The sequence below is a fragment of the Perna viridis genome, chromosome 6, assembly GCF_037379345.1.
Source record: "Perna viridis isolate PV_CMFRI_1.1 ecotype Kerala chromosome 6, ASM3737934v1, whole genome shotgun sequence".
NCBI classification, from domain to species: Eukaryota; Metazoa; Mollusca; class Bivalvia; order Mytilida; family Mytilidae; genus Perna; species Perna viridis.
Genome location: NC_142450.1, coordinates 34,422,377 through 34,445,484, shown reverse-complemented (window position 1 = coordinate 34,445,484; position 23,108 = coordinate 34,422,377). Strand labels below are relative to the sequence as shown.

Genomic DNA, 23,108 nt, shown 5'->3' with positions numbered 1-23,108 from the left:
TATTAAAGCTTTTTAAATTCCAGTTGTTTTCCTTACATATGCCCTCTCTGTATTACAAACCTTGACAAACAAGAAGCTACAATTACCAGAACAGGCACTAGAGACAATTACCACCATCTGATGAGACCTTAACAAACCTATCTTCAGACTGAGGACAGCGCACAATAGACTAAAACGTCTGAATAGAGTGTTAAAATCAGTACTATCCCGTATGTGTCCCTGTGGTGAGGCAGAACAAGATACAACACCAATTCCATAGACATGCAAGAACCATCAGACATTCAGACAATAGATATGGCCAACAACTATTAAGGAAAAGCTATTTGGAACAGTGGATGATTTACAGACAACCACCAGATGAAGCAAAAATCCAAGTGTAAAGGCGAACGACAAGAAAGAAGAAGAATAAACAGAAATACCAGAAAAAGCCATTTTGTCTGAAATATAACTTCACTAGAGGTTTTGAAATTGAAATATGTCAATTTAATCCAATTTTGTTTTAATAGGGGTATGTTTTGTACTCAAAAGTATCACTGAATATTTCTATACCAATAAAAAAATGACACAGTGGGCTATATGATGATTAATATATATGTTGGTGTAATGTGTTCAATCAAAAGAAGGGTGTAAAGAATACAAAAAGATTTTTGCCTCAACAAGGTATAAATATATATATTTTTTGGTGACAAATTGACTTGCCAATAGATGGTATAACTACCTAAAAGTCATAATGGAATTTAGTTTAGTGGGGGGGGGGGTGCTCGGGGTGTTATAATAGCCCAGGCACTTATATGAAAATATAATTCATCAAATTGCAAAGTATCATTCCATTTATTATTACACATTTTGTGGCACATAGTATGGGAATAAATTACTGTTTTTTTGTGATTAATGTTTTATATTTTTTTTTAATTCTAGCATTTTTCCTTGGGATATATTATTTTAATTCGAATATACTATGGAGAAAACGTATGTCAGCTTTTGAAAATTACACATTAACTATTGTGGATTTTTGCAAAGATTAACTTGTTATACCAAATGCTATTCTCTCATACTATACTTTGACTATTTTAATATATTGTTTTTACAAAAAATACAGAAGAGAACAATGTTTAAATAGGAGATAATTCATAAATATTACAAACCAAGCACTAAAAATTAAAAAGTTCATAAAGGTTTAGCTAATGATTTATTAGACCAATTAGCATTAAGGGAGCATATTAAACACCAATTTGGAAATCATTATTTGCCAGCCATCTTTGTTATTTGGAAATCATGATTTGCCGGCCATCTTTGTTATTTGGAAATCATGATTTGCCAGCCATCTTTGTTATTTTGAAATCATGATTTGCCAGCCATCTTTGTTATTTGTTTGATTGTTTAAGTTGTACAGTCAATTTGATATTTTTTTTATATTTATAGAAAACAAATAGTCGATTTCATATAATAAAATATTTATAAAAGTAAAAGGGTATTCTTAAACAAATATTAAATACAAAATGACATAACATGACATATATATATATAGTTTATGTGTTAAGGCTTGATAAAACTATTCAATAGCAATTTTTGTAATCATTTATGAAATTTAAGAATGGAATTTTGTTGTTCCTTCAGATTTAAATTTTCTATGTGTCATTTCGTTCATATTGCATCTGTCCTTCTTTCCATGTTGATAAATATTAGTCTTATCAGTTGAAGTTAAACTATTCTTATTTTTATTTTCATGCAAATTCTATTATTGCTTATTTGAAAGGGAGATTATGTTTCCTTATAAAAATAGTTAATGACAAGAAAATGATTAACTTACAATTAATTACTTAAAGAAAAAAATATAGTATTTATATATATAAAAAAAAGATATTTGTATCAAAATTAATAAAATTTGTAACATATGTGATATAAAGATCCATAGTAAATGGCGAAATAAAACTGGTACGAGGAAACCAAGGGCAAAATTGTAATAGGAACGAAACAATACGATACAAATTATTACAATATTAAATTACCTAAATTACAATGTTTTAATGTGCTTAATGTAAACAAATTTGAAACAATCATTTAATCATATAGACGTCACGTGATTAACACATTCTCCATAGACATTATGTTATTAACATATTCTACGTAGTCATCATGTGATTAACTTATTCTACGCCAGTAGCTTTTTTGTGATTTGGATCCGTTATTTGTAAAACAGGTCTATTCTAGACCCGATTATTTCTTTGCTTATATCATAAGTTATTAGTTTTTATATCTCTGAGGAATAGGGTTGTTATTCCTGGATTACATTTTTTACACTTCTAGAAAACAGTTATGACATCTTTAGAGAACAGATGAATTCATGTTATTTGCATTTAATGTCTTCAGTGCTTCGCAATAACTGGGTGGATTGTGATGGCTTAGACTTTCATATGTTGGTGGGCCCTGTGATGGGAGACTGTCAGTATTGTGAGTCGTAAATTGTGTTTGGAGACTGTGTGATTGGATCTCGTCAGTATTTCCAGTACTAAAATATAAATAAATAGTTGTCATCAAATTGGAAATATACAATGTAAAGATAATTTGTTAAAATTCGTTTTCAGGAGGGAAATAATTCAATTGTTGAACACTCTTATAGTTTTCACCACATGTCACATGTGGTATATTCAATAAGTCTCAAAAGCTAAAGTATTTATTTCGTATTACAAATGTATATGAAATAACAATATGATATACTCCGATATATGGTACTTTTACTTCATTGATCGTGGAAACAGTTTCATTTTTGCAAGGATTAAAACCATTGTTCTTTTTTTAATTTTCATGACTAGCAAAGAAACATTCGTAGAAAAATTCAGGTCATGACAAACATAAATAATTTAAAATCATGTTACATAATGAGCTTTACTTACGTGTAAATGGCAGTATTTTGTGTTTGAGGTAGGTTTCCTGTGGAATATTTTGATATTTAAAAATATAAAACTGAAAAATGACTATACAATATAAGATTGTTATTATAATTCATATATATAACTTAAAATACATCATCCACAGTTTTTAGTTTATTATACTGGTACTTATAATCCCATTTTATTCTATATATATATGCTTTATTTGCAAATCTATCGTTTTTCCATATTTCTTACTGCTTAATATTTCTCATGTTACTGTCGTGATACAAAACATATCGGCAATATCCAATGACAACGCTGCGTCACCTCGATTGTTACATCGCCAATCAACAGAATAACCCCAGATTTGAACGTCTAGACGAAATACTAAGGTTCGAAATATTGTTTGGACAATCGAAAAAATTCCGATAATTTCTTTAATAATATTGAAAGTATGTATGGCACTGGACTATTTCTAAACCAATGGACAATAATAATTTTAATATGATATGACATAATTATCGATATAATACATCTACTGCTATTCTAAGAGTAATCAAGGGAACCAAGGTTCTAGCGGTAATCAAAGAGTAATCAAGGGAACCATGGTTCTAGCGGTAATCAAAGAGTAATCAAGGGAACCAAGGTTCTAGCGGTAATCAAAGAGTAATCAAGGGAACCAAGGTTCTAGCGGTAATCAAAAGAATGATCAAGGGAACCAAGGTTCTAGCGGTAATCAAAGAGTAATCAAGGGAATCAAGGTTCTAGCGGTAATCAAAAGAATGTAATCCAGGGACGGATATGGAAAGATATACACATTAAAGAACATAAAGTAACCAAAATAATACATACAAAGTAACAAAAGAAAATGAGCAACTCCGACTCCACTAAACACTGGTAGTATGGACCAGGTGCACCGGTAGGGTAAGTCACCTCCGCTTTTCTATAAATACCCGCTGAGTTGCTCATATAAGTCAAGTCCGGGGTAATCGAAAGAGGACATAGTTTTCCAAATTATGCACTGAAATAATAAGATATAACTTACCTCTTGTAAAATTATTTAGTCGAGGAACATATCGTCGATATCTTTGCCTTATCACAAAAATAATAATACCTATGACTAAAATAATAATTGTGCTGATACTGACAATGATCGCCGTAAATGATGAAGTATCTGAAAAACATATACGAATACCGAATTAAATTTTATTTCAAATTAACAGTTATAGCATGATATTCACTATAAGCAATATACTTATTTTAATTAAGTATTAAGTCGGATTATATTGAATAATTCAATTTAAGATTTGTTACGAAGCTGTGTCACAGAACTGTTTTCAACAGAGATATCGTGAAAAAATAAATACTAGTAACTGTTCAATCATTAGCAAAATATTTACATAATTTCAGTACTCGTTTGTTACAAACAAACGTTGTTTGGAACCAAGAATTTTCGATTTGAATTTCTATACTATAGATAAATTTGGCTCACCTGCTTCAGGTTTTTTTCTGGAAAAGAATATATAAAATTAACTGCATTAGTTTCCCGATGAAAAAACAACGTTTTTTTCGTGTTTTAATAATTTTTAAATGTATGTTTGTGAAAACCATGAAATGTTTGAAAGCGAAAGACGAAATGGTAACGAAGCCATTTTCTGCATATCGACTTTATTTCTTCTGATATCGTAATTCAGTTTTCTAGTTGCATCAGATGTCTCTTGTACGTAATATGCCTCTGTTAAAAATTTTATCTGGAAGCGTCAATCATAAATCTGGCATTTCGTTAAAATAAAAGACTTTACACTTCTAGCAGTCAAATCTACTAAATTGGCTTTTGTTGTTGATTTTATCTTATTCGTATCAACCATGTATTTCAAGGTGTAAACGCTCAATAGCAGAGCACAATAACCAAGTGCACAGGAAGATTTAATTAAAAAAAATAAGTTGTATAGAAGAATTACTTAAAACCAAAATTATTTTTTAAAAAGGAATCTTAATCCGGCAAGAGCATTTCTATCAAGGAAAATTATTATTTAAATTTATCTGGTAGGAATCTAGCAGATTTATCGTGCTGTAGAGTCGAATCTTTGATTACTTGTTATTACAAACATTTTGAAAAAAAAAAACAGTTTGAGAACTTTGCTAATTTGCTTTCAGTTCTGATTGTAATTCTTTGAAAGCACATGCTTAGGAATATCAACTGTTTTGGTCTAAAAGATTCGAAAGATATGTTGTGTTCCCTTGCCATATCTACTTAAATTACAAGCGACAATGCTTAACCCTTTGCTTTGCATTGTGCTATATGAAAAAAATAGTCACCTGTAGACACATGTTGGAATCTTGTTGTACTGTTTGCAATCGTAATTTTCATTACAACCTTTTAGTTCACTTAAGAATTCACACAAATTGTCAGAATAGCTATAGTAATATATTTCAACTGAAACATAAATATATGATAATTATATAAAAGCGGTTGCCCTAATCTTTTTTTAAGGAAAAGAACGTATAAATTGACAAAATAAAACAAGGATATTGATGAAACCATTATTACATCAATTATCTGTTGTTGGAAAATGCACATTTGACAGACCTATTAAAGCTTAAAATTGTAATTTAACATCATTCTGAATAAGTTAAAGGTTTAAGCAAACAGCAGTGAGTTTCTGATGACATTAATTAATTCAATGTAAGAAATCATGATTTTTTAGTTGTATCTATTTCCACCCACTAGCTATCTTTTATTGCAGGATGTTGGTTCATGTTAAAACATAAGTCAAGAATTCTTTCACAATTTTCATGCTGAACCTTGACCGCACAGTTCGAAGTATGAACAGCTGGACCTAGTATGGACACGCCATTCAAGCTTGGTACAGCTCTAAGTTGTGATACCGATTAAATATTTGACACAGGATAGGAATTATACCAGAATATAAGTGGCCCCGTTTTGACCCTTTATCCACAAATGATTACAGTTGCAAACCCCAACATCAGTCCCAGCTTACCGTTCAAGGTATGGTTCTTCTTTGTTGCTACAAGATTGAAGTCATCACTACAGAAGTTTTATGGTCGTCATCATGAACTCGTGGATCGTTATGGTGTATCCATCTGCACTATGAAAACTGATTTATTCAGCGGGTCATAGTTTTCCTTTCCTCGTTTATCTACCCCGGACTTGACTTTTTATGAGCAACTCGGCGGGTGTTTCTAGAAAAGCAGAGGACGCTTACCCTACCGGTGCACCTGGTTCATGCTCCCAGTTTTAGTGGAGTCCGAGTTGTTCATTTGCCTTTGTTACTTTGTATGTATAATTTTAGTTACTTTATGTTCTTTGTTGTGTATGTCTGTTTTCCATGTCTGGTCTTTGTCCCTGGATTACATTCTTTTGATTACCGCTATAACCTTGGTTCCCTTGATTACTCTTTGTACAAGTTCACGGAGATCAATTCACTTTTAGCCAAGTTATTGTCCCAAAATGATTAAAATTATTTTATGTCCCATTTAAGGCCCTAATTTCTAGATGATTTGACAATTTAAAAGTTAATCTCATCCTTTCTTTTGTAGTATGGCACCTTATGATTCAATTTCAAATAGATCCGTTCGATTAGATAGTAAAGTTATTATCCGGATATCATAAAAATGCTTGCATCTGTTATCTTTTTGATCCCCAATTCCTAAATGTTCAAGTATCAACCCGAGAATCTATGCCAATCTTTCATTTGTGTTATGGCACCTTGTGGTATAATGTCATAATAATCTATACACTTTTTCTCAAGTTATTGCCTGGAAACCAAATTGTCTACGGATTCCGGACGACGCTGAAGACGACGACGACGACAGCATGATATTATTGAACGATCACATTTTGTGGTAGTACTGAATCAATACATACGTATGCAATATTGTTGAATATAACATCAACTCTTTTTTTACCACACTGACAAGTTTTGACTCAATAGTTAAATGCTTAATTTCTGTCATTTAACCGTGATTACTTGATACATTTAGAAGCACGGTGTCTATAAAAAAACGTAAGTGATTGTGATAGATCCTTGCTATATTTCTTGATAACAATTTCTGTAGAATACACAAATCCTTCACGGATATTTACTTATATAACGATGATTACCATTTATACAAATAAATTATTTACCTGAATGTAAATTAAAGATGTCAGTAATTGATATAGACCTTGCTGAAATCTGGGTATTTCGAATCAGTACATACAGATTCCCACGAGAAAGCTCATATGCTGCATGTATCAAATAACCTACTTTATCTGGCAAAACGGATAACCTAAGTTTCACAATGGGCTCTAGGTGTCTGAAAACATAGTTTTAACAATAAACTAGTAAATAATTTTATTTACCACATATTTATGGAGAAAAGTAAGTAGGCATCTTACTAGATTGCTCATATCTTTTTAAAACTTTTCATGTTAAGAACTAATCTGCCAGAAAATCATGCAAAACTTCCAAAACCAAGCTTTCCCAAAATAATTCATATTTGGTATATTTGTTTTACAGAACATAATATGCTGAAAATAAGTAAAAAAAACCCCTCATTTTTGTCATTTTTAAAGATTTATTACAGAAATTATTGCAAAACAAATAGGCTATGCATATATTTTTTTCAAGTGCCCCGTGCAGGTCCGGGTGTTAAAAGAATAGGCCTGCAGCAGCTCTAAGCTTGTCGTAAAAGAAGACTAAATAGTGCTCAGAAACCTAGCCGGGGGCTTGGCGCTCTGCCCACAGAGCAACTGGGATGTCTGCACCAGGTGGTGGAATGGGGTACCCCTGACATGTTACATGCTGGGATTATCAGGTTATAATACGGAAAACCTGACCGCAAACCATAGTGATGCACCGTGTTGAGAAAGATGTCACGTTCCTCGCACGTTAAAGAACCCTGCTGTGGTATTCGATAGGAGTAGGAACATTTGCGCTCCGCCACAGGAGACTAAATTGCCCAACCTTACCCATCCCCCCTTGTTCTAGTGGCAATCAAAATTTGTCGTCCCTATTATCCTTGTGTCCCATCCCTTTTTTCATTTCATCATCATTTCATGTTCATTTTATCATCCATTTCATGTTCATTGACTGAATACAGCTGAAATATTGCTGCTTGGACGTTAAATCCCAACAAACAAACAAAACATAATTTTATCAAGTAAGAGGATGCTTTCGGATGAAGAATGCATACGATTCATGCAAGTATCAGTTCTATGTATGTTTTATAGACCCATTTTATATTTTATATCTCAAGAAATATTAAAAATTACAGATTTTAGTAACATTAAAAGGCAAAAATATTATTCGTATCAAGTTTATCGCAAACAAGCACATAAAAAACAGGTCATCAAAATACCTACTTTTTTTCCATTTCATTTACTGTAAAGTCCTTTAGACTACCATGTAAAGTATTCCACCAGTACTTCTCGATCTAAAATCATAATAATGTCTTAGTACAGTTATTACTAATTGTTAAATTCAGAGATCTACTATTTAATTTGCATATGTTCTGTAATATCTTAAAAGGTTGTTCAAGTTTCCACATTACAAGAATATACATTTTTTTGTACTTTAAAATTTGTTAGTAAATGGTATAAAAGTAGTTTTTAAGTAGCACTCCAGCTAAGAATCATGCAAAATGTGATACATGGTTGGAAAGCCTACATATTTTTATTTTTGATATTTTAATTAAAATGCTTCAGTAAATAGAAATTAACAATTGATTTTTCGTATAACCCGTGCTCATAGGAGATAAAAATTGTATAGAATGCACTGTAGAATTCAAAATTAAGGGAGATAACTCTGTAAATGACACTCAAATACAATAGAATCTATTGGAGTTTTAATGTTGATTATCTCTTAAGAGCAGGTAGATTTGAATGAATAATTACAAATTTTATAATATAGACCCATAAAACAACTTAATTACAAAAATAAAAATATATAGCCTTTTTTTTTAGGGTGTATCACATTTTTCAGATTTTGCATGATTCTTACAAAGACAGCTACTTAATCATTCAACTTAATAGTTATACTTATGCATTGTCGATAAACTTAGTTTTGTATTTTTCTTTAATTCCAAACTGTAGCTTTTTAAGTACTTTATACGTAGATGATATTGATTAAAACGAAGGTATTCTAACCCGAAGATTACATTGACCATCTTTTCTATTTCATAAATAAACAACAACGTGTATTTACGTGCAAACATATTCAATCCAATCTAAGTTTTGACTTCCATTTTATCAATAATGCTTTAAATGACGGAAATAATTTAAGCGGGATGCCTAACCAAAGACACAGATGATCCAATACTCTTTCCGAAACGAATTTGGTTTATCGGATGAATTCAATTTTCCGTGTACATGTATAAAGTTCCTTAACGAATATGTCCCTGAACTTTTCCTTTCTTTTTTTTACATTTAAGTCCACGTTTCGTGAGTCTTCAGCTTTTCGTATGCCTTTAATTGAGATCTCTTTTTATTTTTCTTTCAAACAATATGCAAAAATAACCAAGAAAATTAATAAGAACAAAAATGTCTTTGTTACAAACAGATCTTTATATACAAATAAACTATAAATTTCTTAACTTTCGTATTTGCTTATTTTCATTTTCTCAAATAAACATAAAAGAAAAATGGATGCCGATTCATTGTGTTAGAAAATCAATTCGCAGGTACTTTTTTTTCAAAATGGCTAAACAATATTTACAAAGCAAAAATGATACATTTACAGTAAAGAAAAGTTTAATTCTACCGCATTTTTAATCTCTTGGAACTCTGTTGATTTCCTGTTCATGAACTTTTCCACCATAGTATTTCTGTATATAAAGGTTTTCAAAACAACTTCAACTGTATAATGTAAATCTGAAACGATTGGAATCTGACAGTGATCATTTCAAAGCTTCATATTCCCCAAAACTGAAAGTGTCACAAAAGGTTTAAAATGATTTGTTTACACCAATTGTAAGTTTCACGTAGAAATAATCTGATTAGCAAATTACCGACTTTTCTAGTGACGTTTTTTTTTATGTGAAATGTAGTATAAATCTTGTGTAACTCACATGTGTCATGTAAAGTTGTTCTTCCATATGTCGTGGTTGTACTAGCAGCTACAGTGGTTGGTGGTGTGAAATAAGAACAATCATCAGATGACATTCGATACTGAAATATAACCATCAGTTTATAGTACAGTGATATATCAATATGTCATAGCTTACATTAAAATGTAGGAATTCTGATTGGATATTAAGTTGGCACAGCAGTATACATAAAACTTTTCATTCCCATGTCGTAAGCGTCATTATAAATGGCTGCTGCTGTTACGCTTCGATTACTAAAAATACGCACAGAGTGAATATATTCACATATTTTTGTTCATGAATATTTTTTTTAAAATACTAGTATTATATTTTTATATGGCGCTTAAAATATATTGATATATAACATTTTTGTGGGAGAAAATCCAAATATCTTTATTTTTACCGAAGTCCAACATACATATTACAATTACAGTTACAATCAAAATATAAATGAAACATACAAATCACCAATACTATTGTATTATTGATAATAAACATAAATGCATTGTAGTTGGGTTTATATTATAATTATATAGAATAAAATCTAGTAGAAAAAAGGAAAATAAAAAAAAATTAAAAATTAGAAAAAAAAATCAAATCAGGTTGTCTTATAATTTACACTATTAAATCTGTTAAAACCATATATTCAAGTGAATAAAAATCCTTATTATATTTACTTAAACCATTATAATGTAAGTATGCTTTATATGGATTCCATAGAATCCATTTTTTTCCTATATGAAAGATGTTCACTATACAAGTAACATAATAGTTATTCCGGGCTTAGATAAGGTATATAAAGTCACATGCACGGCTTATGATTTATATTCCCTGAGCAGAAGGCTTATAAATCATAAGTCGTGAATGTGACATTATACCCTATCTAAGGCCAGAAAAACATAAAATGTCAAATATTTGATTGATTTTATCAACAAGTTAATCGATGTAATTATCGGGCATACACATTTAACGTGCATATGCTTCACACAACTGGAAGGTTCGTTATAGATATAAGAATATCTTTATTTGCATACCAATTATAATACAATGGGCTCTTTGCCTTCTGACTGGAAATGAAGAGCTATTTTATGAATATGAATAATAAATAATTGAACAATAGCCACATTTATCAATTTTGTTTCAGAAGTCTTAGTCAACAGTGTTTTCTCTCAGTCCTCACTGTTAATACTTTTTGCCCCTGACGAAGTCCGTAGTACCGAAAATTTGCGCCTCGTTTTCTTTACTTTTGTACGTTTTATTTTTTTGTTGTATGAGTTATTTAGTTCCATTTTACCCTTTTTAAAGTGGGTATTGTTCACTTATTCATTATTCTTATTTACGTACTAATTCATCCATTTCAAAACATATAATTGTATTTTTATAGTACTTACTTGATAATTATGTGGATAGACCCTCAAAGGGTTACCACCAATGTGTACTATGATTTTTGATTTTGGATAGGCGCTTAGCTCATAATAACCCGTGAAGGATGTTACTGGACCAAATTCATAGTAAATCTGTTGTAGCAGTTCTAAAGTATCACCACCACCAGTATCTGTACCATGTCCATCCAATTTGTATTTCCATTGGATATCATACGGACAACTTGACGTCACACGAACTGTACTGCCGTTGTTACGAGTGCTTCCCTACATTTAGATAGATAACATAATATTAAATGGAGTAAACAATATCAAAACAAATATTTAAGTGCATTTAAACAAACAGAGTACAATGTTTTTTTCAAGAATTTGAATCATATTTAGTACATATTCAATATTGAATACATTATAAATAGATCTCCACTGGAAAGGTTAATCTCTTAATTTTTTTAAAACAAATACTTCATACTTAATATTAAACCTAGTCTCTCTGTATAAATGACATCAGTACAGCATATGGTTATTCGTAAATTCTAGATCGGTTTATGCATGCTTTATTAATGATTTCAGAACATCGTACAGTTATTTGTAAATTTTAGATCGATTGTAAGTACGCTTTAGATAGGTTGCATACATGCAAAATATAACATCTAGTTTATATTTGTTCAAACAGAATTAGCGTGTTCACTTGTTTTTTGCTGAGGAATCAAACAACTTACTGCATATTTTAAATATAAACCAGGGGCGGATCCAGGAATTTAGATTTGGGGGGGGGGGGTGGGCACAATTAACATCACCGAGCGGAGTGAGGCGAAAATTTTTTTGGGTTACATTCTTGAAATATTCCTCTAGAGTGTGTGCAATGTAGATGTCTTTTGTGATAAAATTAGCGAGAAATTAAAGTTTCAACCTAAACCCGCCTAAATCTGCTCCTGACAACCCATGCTTTGCAAATTTTAGGGGGGCACATGCCCGCCACTACTCCGCCAGAATCCGCCCCTGTAAACACATATTAACAATGTGAGAACTTACACCATACAACACCTTATATAACCCAACGTTTGTAATGATTTTCCAATGCGTTGGGTTAAATGACGTTAGGATTAATACTACTGGCTTTGTAATCGGTCCTCTTGGAACAATTGATATTTCATAATCTTTCCGCCAATTTTCACCGTAGATCCCGACTACATGCACTTCGTAATTTAAATTATCATTTGTTGTACAGCTGTATAACGAATAGGAATATGGATAGGAAAGTCTTGGGTCTTTATATCCTATGGCTGTTATTGGTTCTTGTCGGATGATGCAGTTGCCAACTTCAGCTAAAGAAAACGTAGACTAATTCTCAGTTTTGCAATATATATAAATATATTTCGGGTGTAGCTTTATATAGTTGTATGTTTGTTTTTTTTCTTTTGCATCAAAGCAGCTGATACGTTTCATGGGTAAAACGAAGCTGCGAATAACAAAACGTCTCTGTACTATTACTCTCCTGTTCTTCATATGACATAAAGTTATCCATCGTGCCATTCATGGTGAGTTTAAAGCACCTTCAAACCTCAAATTTAAAAATCAATACATCACCAATTATTTTTTCTGTATAAGCCTACATTTGTACCAAACTGAGTTAAAAGTGTAGATTTTTGTGACTAATTTAAAACATTCTGGGTTATCGCCAAAAAAGAAACTTATCATATATAATTGATTGATTGATTGATTGATTGATTGATATTATTTATTTCCACCAGTATTGAAGGTCATTACAAGCAAGTTTACAACACAAAGATCATTTCAAAACAAACATATATACAGACTATAAACGGAACAATAGTAGCTAAAGTATCAAAGCATTACACAAGGCATGAGTACTAACCAAAATTATACTTATGATACGCTAAGACATCTTTAATTCGACCATAATATTATAAATGCGCTCTGCTGAACAGTGCATCAGGCGTCGCCATGTAAACGAGTCAATTGTTTCTATGAAGTCTGTTACACCACCAAGTAATACAGTTAAGATGTCCTCATCATCTTGGTCGAAGAAAAGAACAGATTCCTGGAGAGGTAATACGTCCACGATATTGTAAAGAGTTCATTTCTTTGTTCAAATAGTTCGTAGCAGTTCAAAATTAGATGCTTGACAATGTCGGATGAATGTGTATCACATAATGTACATAAGCCTTGTTTTACGGCCACAGCTCCAAGGGAGAAAAAGGTTAACATCTGTTGATGTATGCGGATAACCGTTTGTTGCCAGTCTTAATAGTCTATGTGCTGTCAATTTATTATGGATTCTAAAATGTCTGGCCGGACGTTGAACAATGGATGAATGCCAGTTATTTTCTTCATGCAATTCAATTGATTGACGAGCAATTTTTGACCACAAAAGTTTGTCTGGTATATAACATTCGGATACATAGTTTTCGATAAATAATAGCATGTCATATTTAACCACAGTTTTTAAAATATCACATGTTATGGCTTGCTTGTCTAATTTACCACTAAGTAGTTGGCTTAAACAGAAATAAACAGTTTCTCGTGAGTCGTTTCGGAATTGGACCTACATAGTCGTCCGTAGAATATAAGTTTAAATTTATCAATTGTGCCTTGGATTGCCCAAAGTCCTAAGTTCGTTACGCATGCATCTGTTGGAGATGTTTTCGGTATAAAGATGTTTTTTGAGTATAAATCTAGCAAAATATCTTTGGGTTTTCTCAAGCATATCGATTTCAGTCTCTGTTAATCTCCCCCACAGTTCACATGAATATAAAGCAGTAGGTAGGACAATTCTTTTCCATGTAATATTATTTGAAGTCGGACTAATTCCATCGAGGTTGACACCGATATTATACAATGAGTGTAGATTTTGCTTCAATTTGTTACAAGCTTTTTCTCTCCTCTCAATCGCAGTTTGGCTTATTGGAACGTGTATATCACAAAGTCTAAAGTCGTATTCTGGTTCTCTTTTAGAAGATTTCACAGGGTTAAAGACGACACCGGTACTTCTTGATGCATTGTACTTATGTCTCCACGAATATGCATAATTTCGAATAGTATCTAGTAGTGTATGTAGCCCGGTGGCTGTAGCACTAAGTAAAGTTTTATCATCGCTAGAAGAATAGTTGGTATGTGTAGAGAGCCAACAATCAATCCACAGTTTGTATTTAAGAATTGCACTATGAGATCATTGATGAATAATGCGAATAGCCAAGCGGACATCACTTCTCCCTGTTCAACGCCTTGTTTGATATGAAACGATCGACTCATCCAACCATCAAACTGTATATGAGCGGTAGCAGTTTTGTAAGAAGTGAAAATAATGTTCCACAATTTTCCCTGTATACCAATATTCCGTAGTTTGTACATCAATCCATCTTGCCAGATACGATCGAAAGCTTTTTCGTTATCAAGAAAAGCCGAAAATACTTTCGAAGATTGTTTATTATAGTACCTGGCCGTATGTATATTGCCGGAATAGAGCAATGCATTTTCACGAATCCAAATTGAAGTTTATGAGGTATGACAGTTTTAATGCGTTCCAGATAATTTTGAATACGTGTTAGAAATATCTTTTCTAGGAGTTTGCTGATAACAGATGTAAGAGTAACAGCTCTATAACTAAGTTCATTGAAGTATAGTTTCCACAGCTGACACACTTCAGCATCAGTCCCTGCGACCTTATTATCGTATACAAGTTTAGTAGTAGATTATTTCGCTTGTCTCATTTCCCGGACATTTCTATAAAAATCGTTTATATCTGTCTCTGCCGACGTTTGAATGTCATCACATTTATGTTTACGCCACAATTTCTCGGCATTTCGTTTTTGCCAACGAAATTCCCGTTTTTTGACTTTGTATTCTATATATGTTACGTCATCATTTATCTTGGTCTATTCTCACTGATCCATTCACGTTTAGCTTTTCGTTGATGATAATGAGAGTCATTAAGGTGTTGACTTTTCCAGGACGGTTTCAAAAACTGTCGATAAGAGCCTGTCGGAATACACGAATTCGCAGCAATATGGAGTCCATTTGTGAATAGACATGTCATTCTTTCAATTTCATCCTTGCCATTTTGTTCATCAGTGTTCACATCAAAGTTCAGTAAGCGATCTATTTCGGCATTGTACATCATTTTCTCAAACCAATCAGCTTTTGACCATTTGAGAGTTTTTACGCTCACAGAGGAAACACCCGGTGTACTTTTCAGCAGATCGATGTTAATATAAACAAAAACAGGTAAATGATCTGAAACATCATATGGACAATCATTTCTAACCTCGATTAGTTCTAAATCATTAGATAAATACTCAGGTATACAAATATAATCAACAAGAATTTTTCCAATATTATCTTTTGAATGAAAAGTATACAATGGCCCTTTTCGTATCTGAAGTAAAGGGGCTGGACATAAGTTTCTGTCTTCAAGAAATACACGTAGTGATTTACTTTTCATATTGTTCTTACTAAGATCAACATTAAGTTCACCACCTACGATAGTTACACAGTTATCACATAACCTATCATAATATGTAAACACCTCTTCTAAATACATTGCATAATCATCAGCTCTATAATTCGTTGATGGTAATAGTGTACACAAAATACAAATATCTTGAAAATCGCTTGATGACAACCTGATACCACATACTCGATCACTTTGTATGTTTAGTTCAGTACATTTGAAATCAATTGTATTTCTTACTACAATGACAGTTCCGACTGAACCTTTATTGCTGCTTAAACAATTTGAGCTAATGTTATACACAACTAAAAATATTTTGCCACTTTTTCCAAAAATGAAATGTAACTTTAATTAAGCCAGTGTTCCGTGAACAAACACACATCAGATTCATTTAAAATATACTCAAAATAATGTGTGTCATACATTGCACCTCTCATGTTCCATGTTGCAAACCTTAACATGGTGCAAAAATCAAAAATGTACAGAGATTAACAATAAACGCTATCATTGTGAACAATTTTTTACAATTTTAGTAGGGGACATAGTCCCTCCAATATACCCCTTCAGGTCAGAAGTACTCATCATTCTCAACAAGGTTTACAAAATCACTTTCAATCAAATTAACACGCATAATATAAGAAGCTTTTCCTCTATTCTCCCTCCTTTTCAACAGCTTTGTAAAAGTCACGTGCACACCCTTACTCTCCGCATACTCTCTCACGGCATCACTACCTCGTATGATGTATGTGCTACAACATTATACAATACAATTCTCATTTTATCATCCATTTCATGTTCATCGTCTGAATATAGCTGAAATATTGCTGCTCGGGCGTTAAACCCCAACAAACAAACAAACAAACATCTTAGTTCTTTTTCTGACCACACCGCGGAATAATGCATTATCAATAGCTCATACATGTCTTTCTGATGGTCGTTCTGTTTCTTGTTCTTTGTATTCGAATTGTTCAAAGTGTCTATCATAGATTCGTCGTATCTGGATACATCTTCGTACTGTACGTTATCTTGCGTTCTTTCAGGAATGGCAGGAGTACACTTCTTTTTAGTCACATCCGAGTATGTTTTTCTGGAACAACGGCCGTTTTCTGATTCTCCAATTTATTTTCAATAGAGTTCAGTCTATTAGCTATCTTGTCTGTTAATCTGTCCATATTTGTTTTGGACTTGTCGCATTTCGAAGTTCGTCACCCTGTTCCTTCAATGTTTGATTTTGAATTTTAATATCGGCTTGTAGGCGGATTACTTTCATTTGGGACTGTTTTAACTCTTCTTTAAGTGAAGATATCACCGAATCTTTATCCTTAATTTCATTCTTTAGTAATGAAATTTCTTTTTCAAAATTGTCAGTAAGTTTTTGGACATCTTCAGCCACGGGATTGTTTCTATAATAAGATTCTTTATTTCCAATAGCATTGCTACGGACACAGGATTATCAGCACTTTTAGCAGCCGTACTTGTCGAAAGTCCATCATAGTGGAGTCATCATCACCTATTGTAGTTGCCGTTCGTTTCGATTTTGATATACACTGAGTTCCAATATGTTTTCAGCACCTTCCAGATACTGGTACATTATGAATATATTGTCTGCAAGTTTGTCACCTATGGTTTGACCGTTTTCTCGTTGAGTGCGCTCTATTAGTTTGTTATCATGTAGTGAAGGGTCTCCTTTTCGTACAAGATCAAAAACGGACGTCCGGATCGGTTTCAGGTCTTTCACATCAGTAACATTAAAAAAATTTGCTTAAATGTCTTTTTATCAAGTTGACCAAAGCTTGATCGTATAAGGTGTAGCATATCTTGGTCATTAAATTTGCCATCGGAAATACCATTCTGTATATTGTGATTTGACTCGTTAAACGGATCATGACCACTGTGATTACTAAATTCGGAATCAAAGGATTCATCATCATCCATTGTTATAATGCTGGCGCGACAAGGTCCAAAGTCCAATCTGGGCTGCACCATTAATCTCTGTCCACATGAAGTATCTGAATACTCGAAGTGAATATTAATGAACTGTTTTTACGATTGTTTTTGTCAAAGTTCGAAAATATAGCACATAGTAAAAATTCTGTTCAAACTCACATGATGGAATATATATGTCCCATTTTTTTAAAGAGGTATGAGACAGTGGGCAAAGAATACAAAATGCTTATATTATTTTTTTTGCGATCAAGTGGTTCGTAAATGTAAGTATCAAAGCATCTGTATCATATTGGAGTTGATGAGTGGGGTTGGATGGGGTTTTCTCGCACGGGGTTTACTCAGCTATCAACATGTAGGTTTTTTTTCGAGCGTGTAATGAATTGTTTCCGTGAATTATAGATGTACTTACGAAGACAATAATACAGATTATATCCAGGTCCTAACGTACAGTGACACCTCCCGGCAACACATTTACCACTCCCGTCTCTTATTCTTGGATAACAATCAGGGTACCCAAAAGTATTTTGATCAGAACAATTTTTCCAGTCTTCTTTAAAAGAAAGAAAAAGTCATGTTATTAAAAATGAAATCATTATAACATTTTCTGATTATTCACGACCGACGACAATGCATTTTTGCAGGTTAAAATTAATGTTGAAGCATTCGTTTTGGGTACCAGTGGATATAAAATTCAGATGCTGCCTTTTGTAGAGATTCATGCTGAAAAAAAAACACCGAACAAACAATGCTTTTGTAGGTGTATGTATGCTATATTTTCATGTAAACATGGTATCATTTATATTAAAATTTATATCTTTGTGAAAACCGTACATTCATCTCATCTCAATAAAATTAAATCAAATCAAGAACAATAATTCTACCTACAAAGTGCCAAACAATCTGTATATTTTTATCTCATAAGTACAACAACCAAATGTGAAGCATTGAGTGGTAATGCAGTCTGTTGGTGAATAAGAAATAAGAATGAATTCGTTGTGTTTTTCACATGCATGAATCCCCTCCTGTGTGATTTCTATTTTAGGCACTTACTTAATGACTAAGAAATAGCATCAAAGAGTAAAGTCAATGCCATAGTCACCGATTGTATTTATTGTTGTTGATTTGTCATAATTGTGTATTGATGAATTGGATATTACATTTCAAGTAAAATATGTTGCCACGGATATAAAACTGTTGTTTCATATGTAGAAACGATGTATTGTTACATAAAAGGTATAGAGTAACAGAATTTAACTAGACAAACATGCAGGGATAACTTTTTCACTTTCATGTGAAAACGTTGACACATTGACTCGCTTTCGTATAATCCAACCGACGACGTCAGAGGTGATTCATGATTTTGCTATGTTACGTAACAATGACAGTTGTGAAAAATGATGGAAGTAAATTCCCTCACTGTAGGTAGATTGTGTAAACAGATGCGTTGTTTTACGGAGGAATTAGTCCCAAATAAAACAAAAAGTAATGAGAGAAATTCATTTTCTTTTCACAAATTCAATGTGCTTCAAAAGACGTCATTTCTCCACCCAAGTATAACGAATCTCATACATTCAGTTAGACCCCGTGTTATATAGAACTATTATCTTACCTGGGCAGTACTGTAAATTACAGTACTGCACCTGTAAACCTGTAACTTGTCCAGTTTCCACATGCTGATGCTGACGGTATTGAGTTCCAATGTCACATGATTTTGAGCAAGATGACCAAGCTGTCCAATTACTCAAAGAAGTGTTATCGACTGCGTTACACACTGATGGAAGATATGGGAAAAAATTGTTAAATTGTAATGTTTATGAAAGAGAGACCATAAAAACTAAATGATATCAGCAATGTAGGGCGATCGATCTACTATTGTCGTGTATCATAACAATTATCACTAGTAATACTTGCAACTATGCTTGTCGTGCAGAGCTATGTAGATTGCCCATGCAATGTAAAACTAATTTTTCAATCATTGGATTTCTAAATCATATTTATTCCAATAATACTACTCTTTTATACCAATTTTTTGTATATTACAAAGGATTCAAACACTTGGACAAGTAATACCAAAAGGTTACTAGATATCTAGGGCTTTGGCTATTTAATGAATAACCCAAGTGCACTAAAATAAAGTTACTAATGATTAAAGAAAGAATATCAGATCAATATTTAGAAGAACAAAATTCATATATTAGTAATTCTTCAAAATTATCTTTTTTTATAGAAAACTTTATAGGTCAGGATTTAGACCAAATTATATAGATGATTTGTCTTAACTGGCCGAGAGATCCATGATATCCAAAATAAGAATTAGCTCTTATCAGCTTATGATTAAGACGCCTCAATATTCCAAAGACAATAGAATATGCCCCGTATGCCATATTAACATTAAAGACGAAGAACATTTCTTATTTGGGTATGATTTATACAACACACTAAGAGATGAACTAAAACTGAAAATTTCTTCTTTATATAATAACTTTGATACGTTTAATATTATAAAAAAGACTAAGTATATTATTTAACAGTAAAAATCCAAAATTACTGAGGTCTTTCAATTTCATATCACATTGCACTGAAAAAAGAAAAAGTCTAATCAATTGATATATGAATTGTATTTTCATAACCCTTTATAACTTCAATTCAGAAAGCTACATTTGTAACTACTATACACACATAACACGGAACTGTCTTTCATTGTAAATTTTGATGTATTTTCGTAAGTTTATTGATATTTGATTACAGCACCCTAATTCAGGCTTCTAACTATTAGATGTATTTCTGTAGCTTTTTATTTCTGATTAAAGAGATTCAAAATTAAATGGAACCCTTTTAATAGGGTTAATAATGACCGTTTTATATTGCAATACTACATAAAAATTTAATGAAAATCCATGAATACCCTTTTCATTTCGAGGTATAGGTTTTCATCTATTATACCTCTGTTTGTTCTTGCCATGAAGACAACTTCGTTTATTATCATATTACAAATCATAAATTTAGAAATTGCCTTCTTTTGATACTTGGCAATATTCCTATATTTCCAAATTGCCCACTTGACTGTCAACAAAATCGTTTCAATTAATAAATGTTTTACATCCAAAGTTTGGCAACCCAATATTATGACTTTTTCCGAACTTTGTAAAATGTCAGTATTCACAAAACGTCTGATAGTCTACAGAATATATAATATAGGAGAGATTGGACATCCCTACCGTATTTGTATTTTAATTGTCTAACTAAACTTATCGACTGACAAGTATACATTAACAGCATACATAAGCTTTAAAATCATTCTTTTAAACTTATATATGACTTAAATCACATTTTGAAGACACATATCAATGTTACCATGAAGATGTTGAGGTCATGAAACGGCACAAAACAAAGCATATAAATCAGTAACGTAATAAAAGAGAAAAAATATTCAAAGATAATTAACAACTATATACTTACATAATGCCAAAGAACAAACAATAACGATAAAATGTCCTGCATTTATCTCCATACCAAGATAAAACAAGTATTAAGATAACACTTGACTCTCTTTCTGTTGTTGTTTACTGTTCTATTTTTAGTTTGATATTATTTCGAAATCTTGCTTTAGATATTGACATACCTTTGTAATTAAGCAAATAAAATGATAAGATTTAAAGGTTTACCAATGTAAAGCTTACTGATCGAAGTGAGGTTATCATTTACAATATATGCTAATAATTCTACCACTTTTCATGGCGACTCAGTTTTTCAAGATCAAGATGTGTATTAATAATACTACTCACCCATGCCACAAAGTAAATCTAAGTTTTACTTACAATAAGCTTCATTTACAAAGTTTGACCTAAAAAAATCTGATACATAATCAAAATCAAAATAATCTTGTTGCGATTTTTCGGGTTATGAGTATAAAATATGGTAACCATTATTTTTATATTTATAGATAATTCATGACCTTTTGCAAAGAAGAAGTAACAATACAATTTGACATAAATTAACCGAAAGACGACGCATCCCAGTTAATCAGGGGAAAACTCAGCTGCTGTGGAAGGATGGGCAGTTTAATCATAGATTTAGCCGTGACTTTCTCACAAAGTTGTTCAGTTGTAAACAACTGGTGACACGTTGTTCAACCATTAAAGTATTAGTCCGGAAAAAACAACCAAATAATAAATAGGAGCTGGGCATTCCACTATTTCAAGTATTTAATCCATTGTTCTAAATATATTGTTTATTATGATGTTATAAAGATGTTACAATATTTTACAAATAACATAAGTAACGCTCGATGCTACAAAAGCAGAGCATGATGGTAAGCTAACTAAAGATACAAAATGTGCAGAGAATTAAATCCCCCAAAAAATTCCTCCTACAAATTATAAATAAAACATTAAAAATTCTAACTCTGACCATAGGCTAACTTTCTTAAGTTCAATCGAACCAAAATATTTACTTGTCAAAAGCAATTATTTAAATCAGTGTAAAGTTCAACGGGGTATAGTGTCATAAAATGTTATCAAAATAAAACTATAGATCTTTATCCTGTGATGCTGGAATCAATCAACAGATGGTCGTGAGTAAGTATGTGTATACAACTGTTAACTATTTACTGACCAATTAATTAACCCAATACATAACACAGTGAAACCTGTCTCACCCATTTTAGACCTTAAAATTTGTTCAGTTTAGACAGATATTCGGTTTATCGAGGATCAAAATGCATTAAATTGATGTTTAGGGGCTTTTTAAAGTCGTGTTTCTTTATGTGGCAACAGTGAACACACACATAACACGGACCTGTCTTTCATTGTAAATTTTGATGTATTTTCGTAAGTTTATTGATATTTAATTACAGCACCCTAATTCAGGCATCTAACTATTAGGTGTATTTCTGTAGCTTTTTATTTCTGATTAAAGAGATTCAAAATTAAATAGAACCCTTCTAATAGGGTTAATAATGACCGTTTTATATACAGTTACTATCAGTTATTAGCCTTTTTTGGTCTCACCACCCTAGTAGTAAAAAGGCGGATGTACGTATAATAATACTTTTCCAAATACTGAGAAACATTGATATATTTTTCCTCTTTCTATTCCCAAATTCATTCTTATTTCTGTTCATATGTTTCATTGCTTTAAGTGAAGAGTTATACACAGGTAGATTACGATTTAAGGTCTTGGATTGTTAACACAAGAAGTGAATAGATCGATTAGCAATCTATTCAATGATATTAACTTTACTACTTAAATTATGTATAAAACTTGGTTCAAGCTTGCGTTTATCCGTTCAAACATGCTTAAAACATTGGTTCTGCAGATCTGAAATTTTTAACACGTTCATTATAT

The 23,108-nt window shown here is 32.0% G+C and overlaps 2 protein-coding genes across 4 annotated transcripts in view; one reads left to right on the top strand and one right to left on the bottom strand.

The window, feature by feature from the left end:
* Positions 1–3,526, top strand: part of LOC148614674 (uncharacterized) — a 37,072-nt gene extending 33,546 nt beyond the window's left edge. For both annotated transcript variants that reach the window (XM_088588941.1, XM_088588939.1), the window contains one exon: positions 24–3,526. In XM_088588941.1, coding sequence (XP_088445067.1) covers positions 24–121 — 98 coding nt within the window. In that variant the 3' untranslated portion in view covers positions 122–3,526. The remainder of the gene's footprint in view (positions 1–23) is intronic.
* On the bottom strand, positions 1,564–21,501 carry LOC148614673 (uncharacterized). 2 transcript variants are annotated; one of them, XM_088588947.1, is made up of 14 exons: positions 21,222–21,501; positions 19,372–19,533; positions 18,172–18,309; positions 12,377–12,669; positions 11,354–11,611; positions 9,945–10,044; positions 9,638–9,747; positions 8,242–8,312; positions 7,024–7,193; positions 5,193–5,310; positions 4,366–4,382; positions 3,919–4,047; positions 2,895–2,931; positions 1,564–2,509 (listed from the first exon to the last, which is right to left on the bottom strand). In XM_088588947.1, exons 1-14 carry the CDS (start codon positions 21,271–21,273, stop codon positions 2,326–2,328), a joined length of 1,839 nt encoding a protein of 612 aa, XP_088445073.1. In that variant the 5' UTR covers positions 21,274–21,501; the 3' UTR covers positions 1,564–2,325. The 2 variants fall into 2 exon arrangements, with proteins under 2 accessions (XP_088445073.1, XP_088445072.1); XM_088588946.1 differs by having other exon boundaries at positions 18,172–18,312; positions 21,222–21,494.
* Between the last annotated feature and the right edge of the window lie 1,607 nt (positions 21,502–23,108).

Coding starts and splice junctions, on each gene's coding strand:
- LOC148614673 (XM_088588946.1), bottom strand. CDS start 21,273: ATGGAGATAAATGCAGGACATTTTATCGTTATTGTTTGTTCTTTGGCA. Junction 19,534..21,221: donor TGTTTGTTCTTTGGCATTAT/GTAAGTATATAG, acceptor ATCTTCCATCAG/TGTGTAACGCAGTCGATAAC. Junction 11,612..12,376: donor TATATAAGGTGTTGTATGGT/GTAAGTTCTCAC, acceptor ATCTAAATGTAG/GGAAGCACTCGTAACAACGG.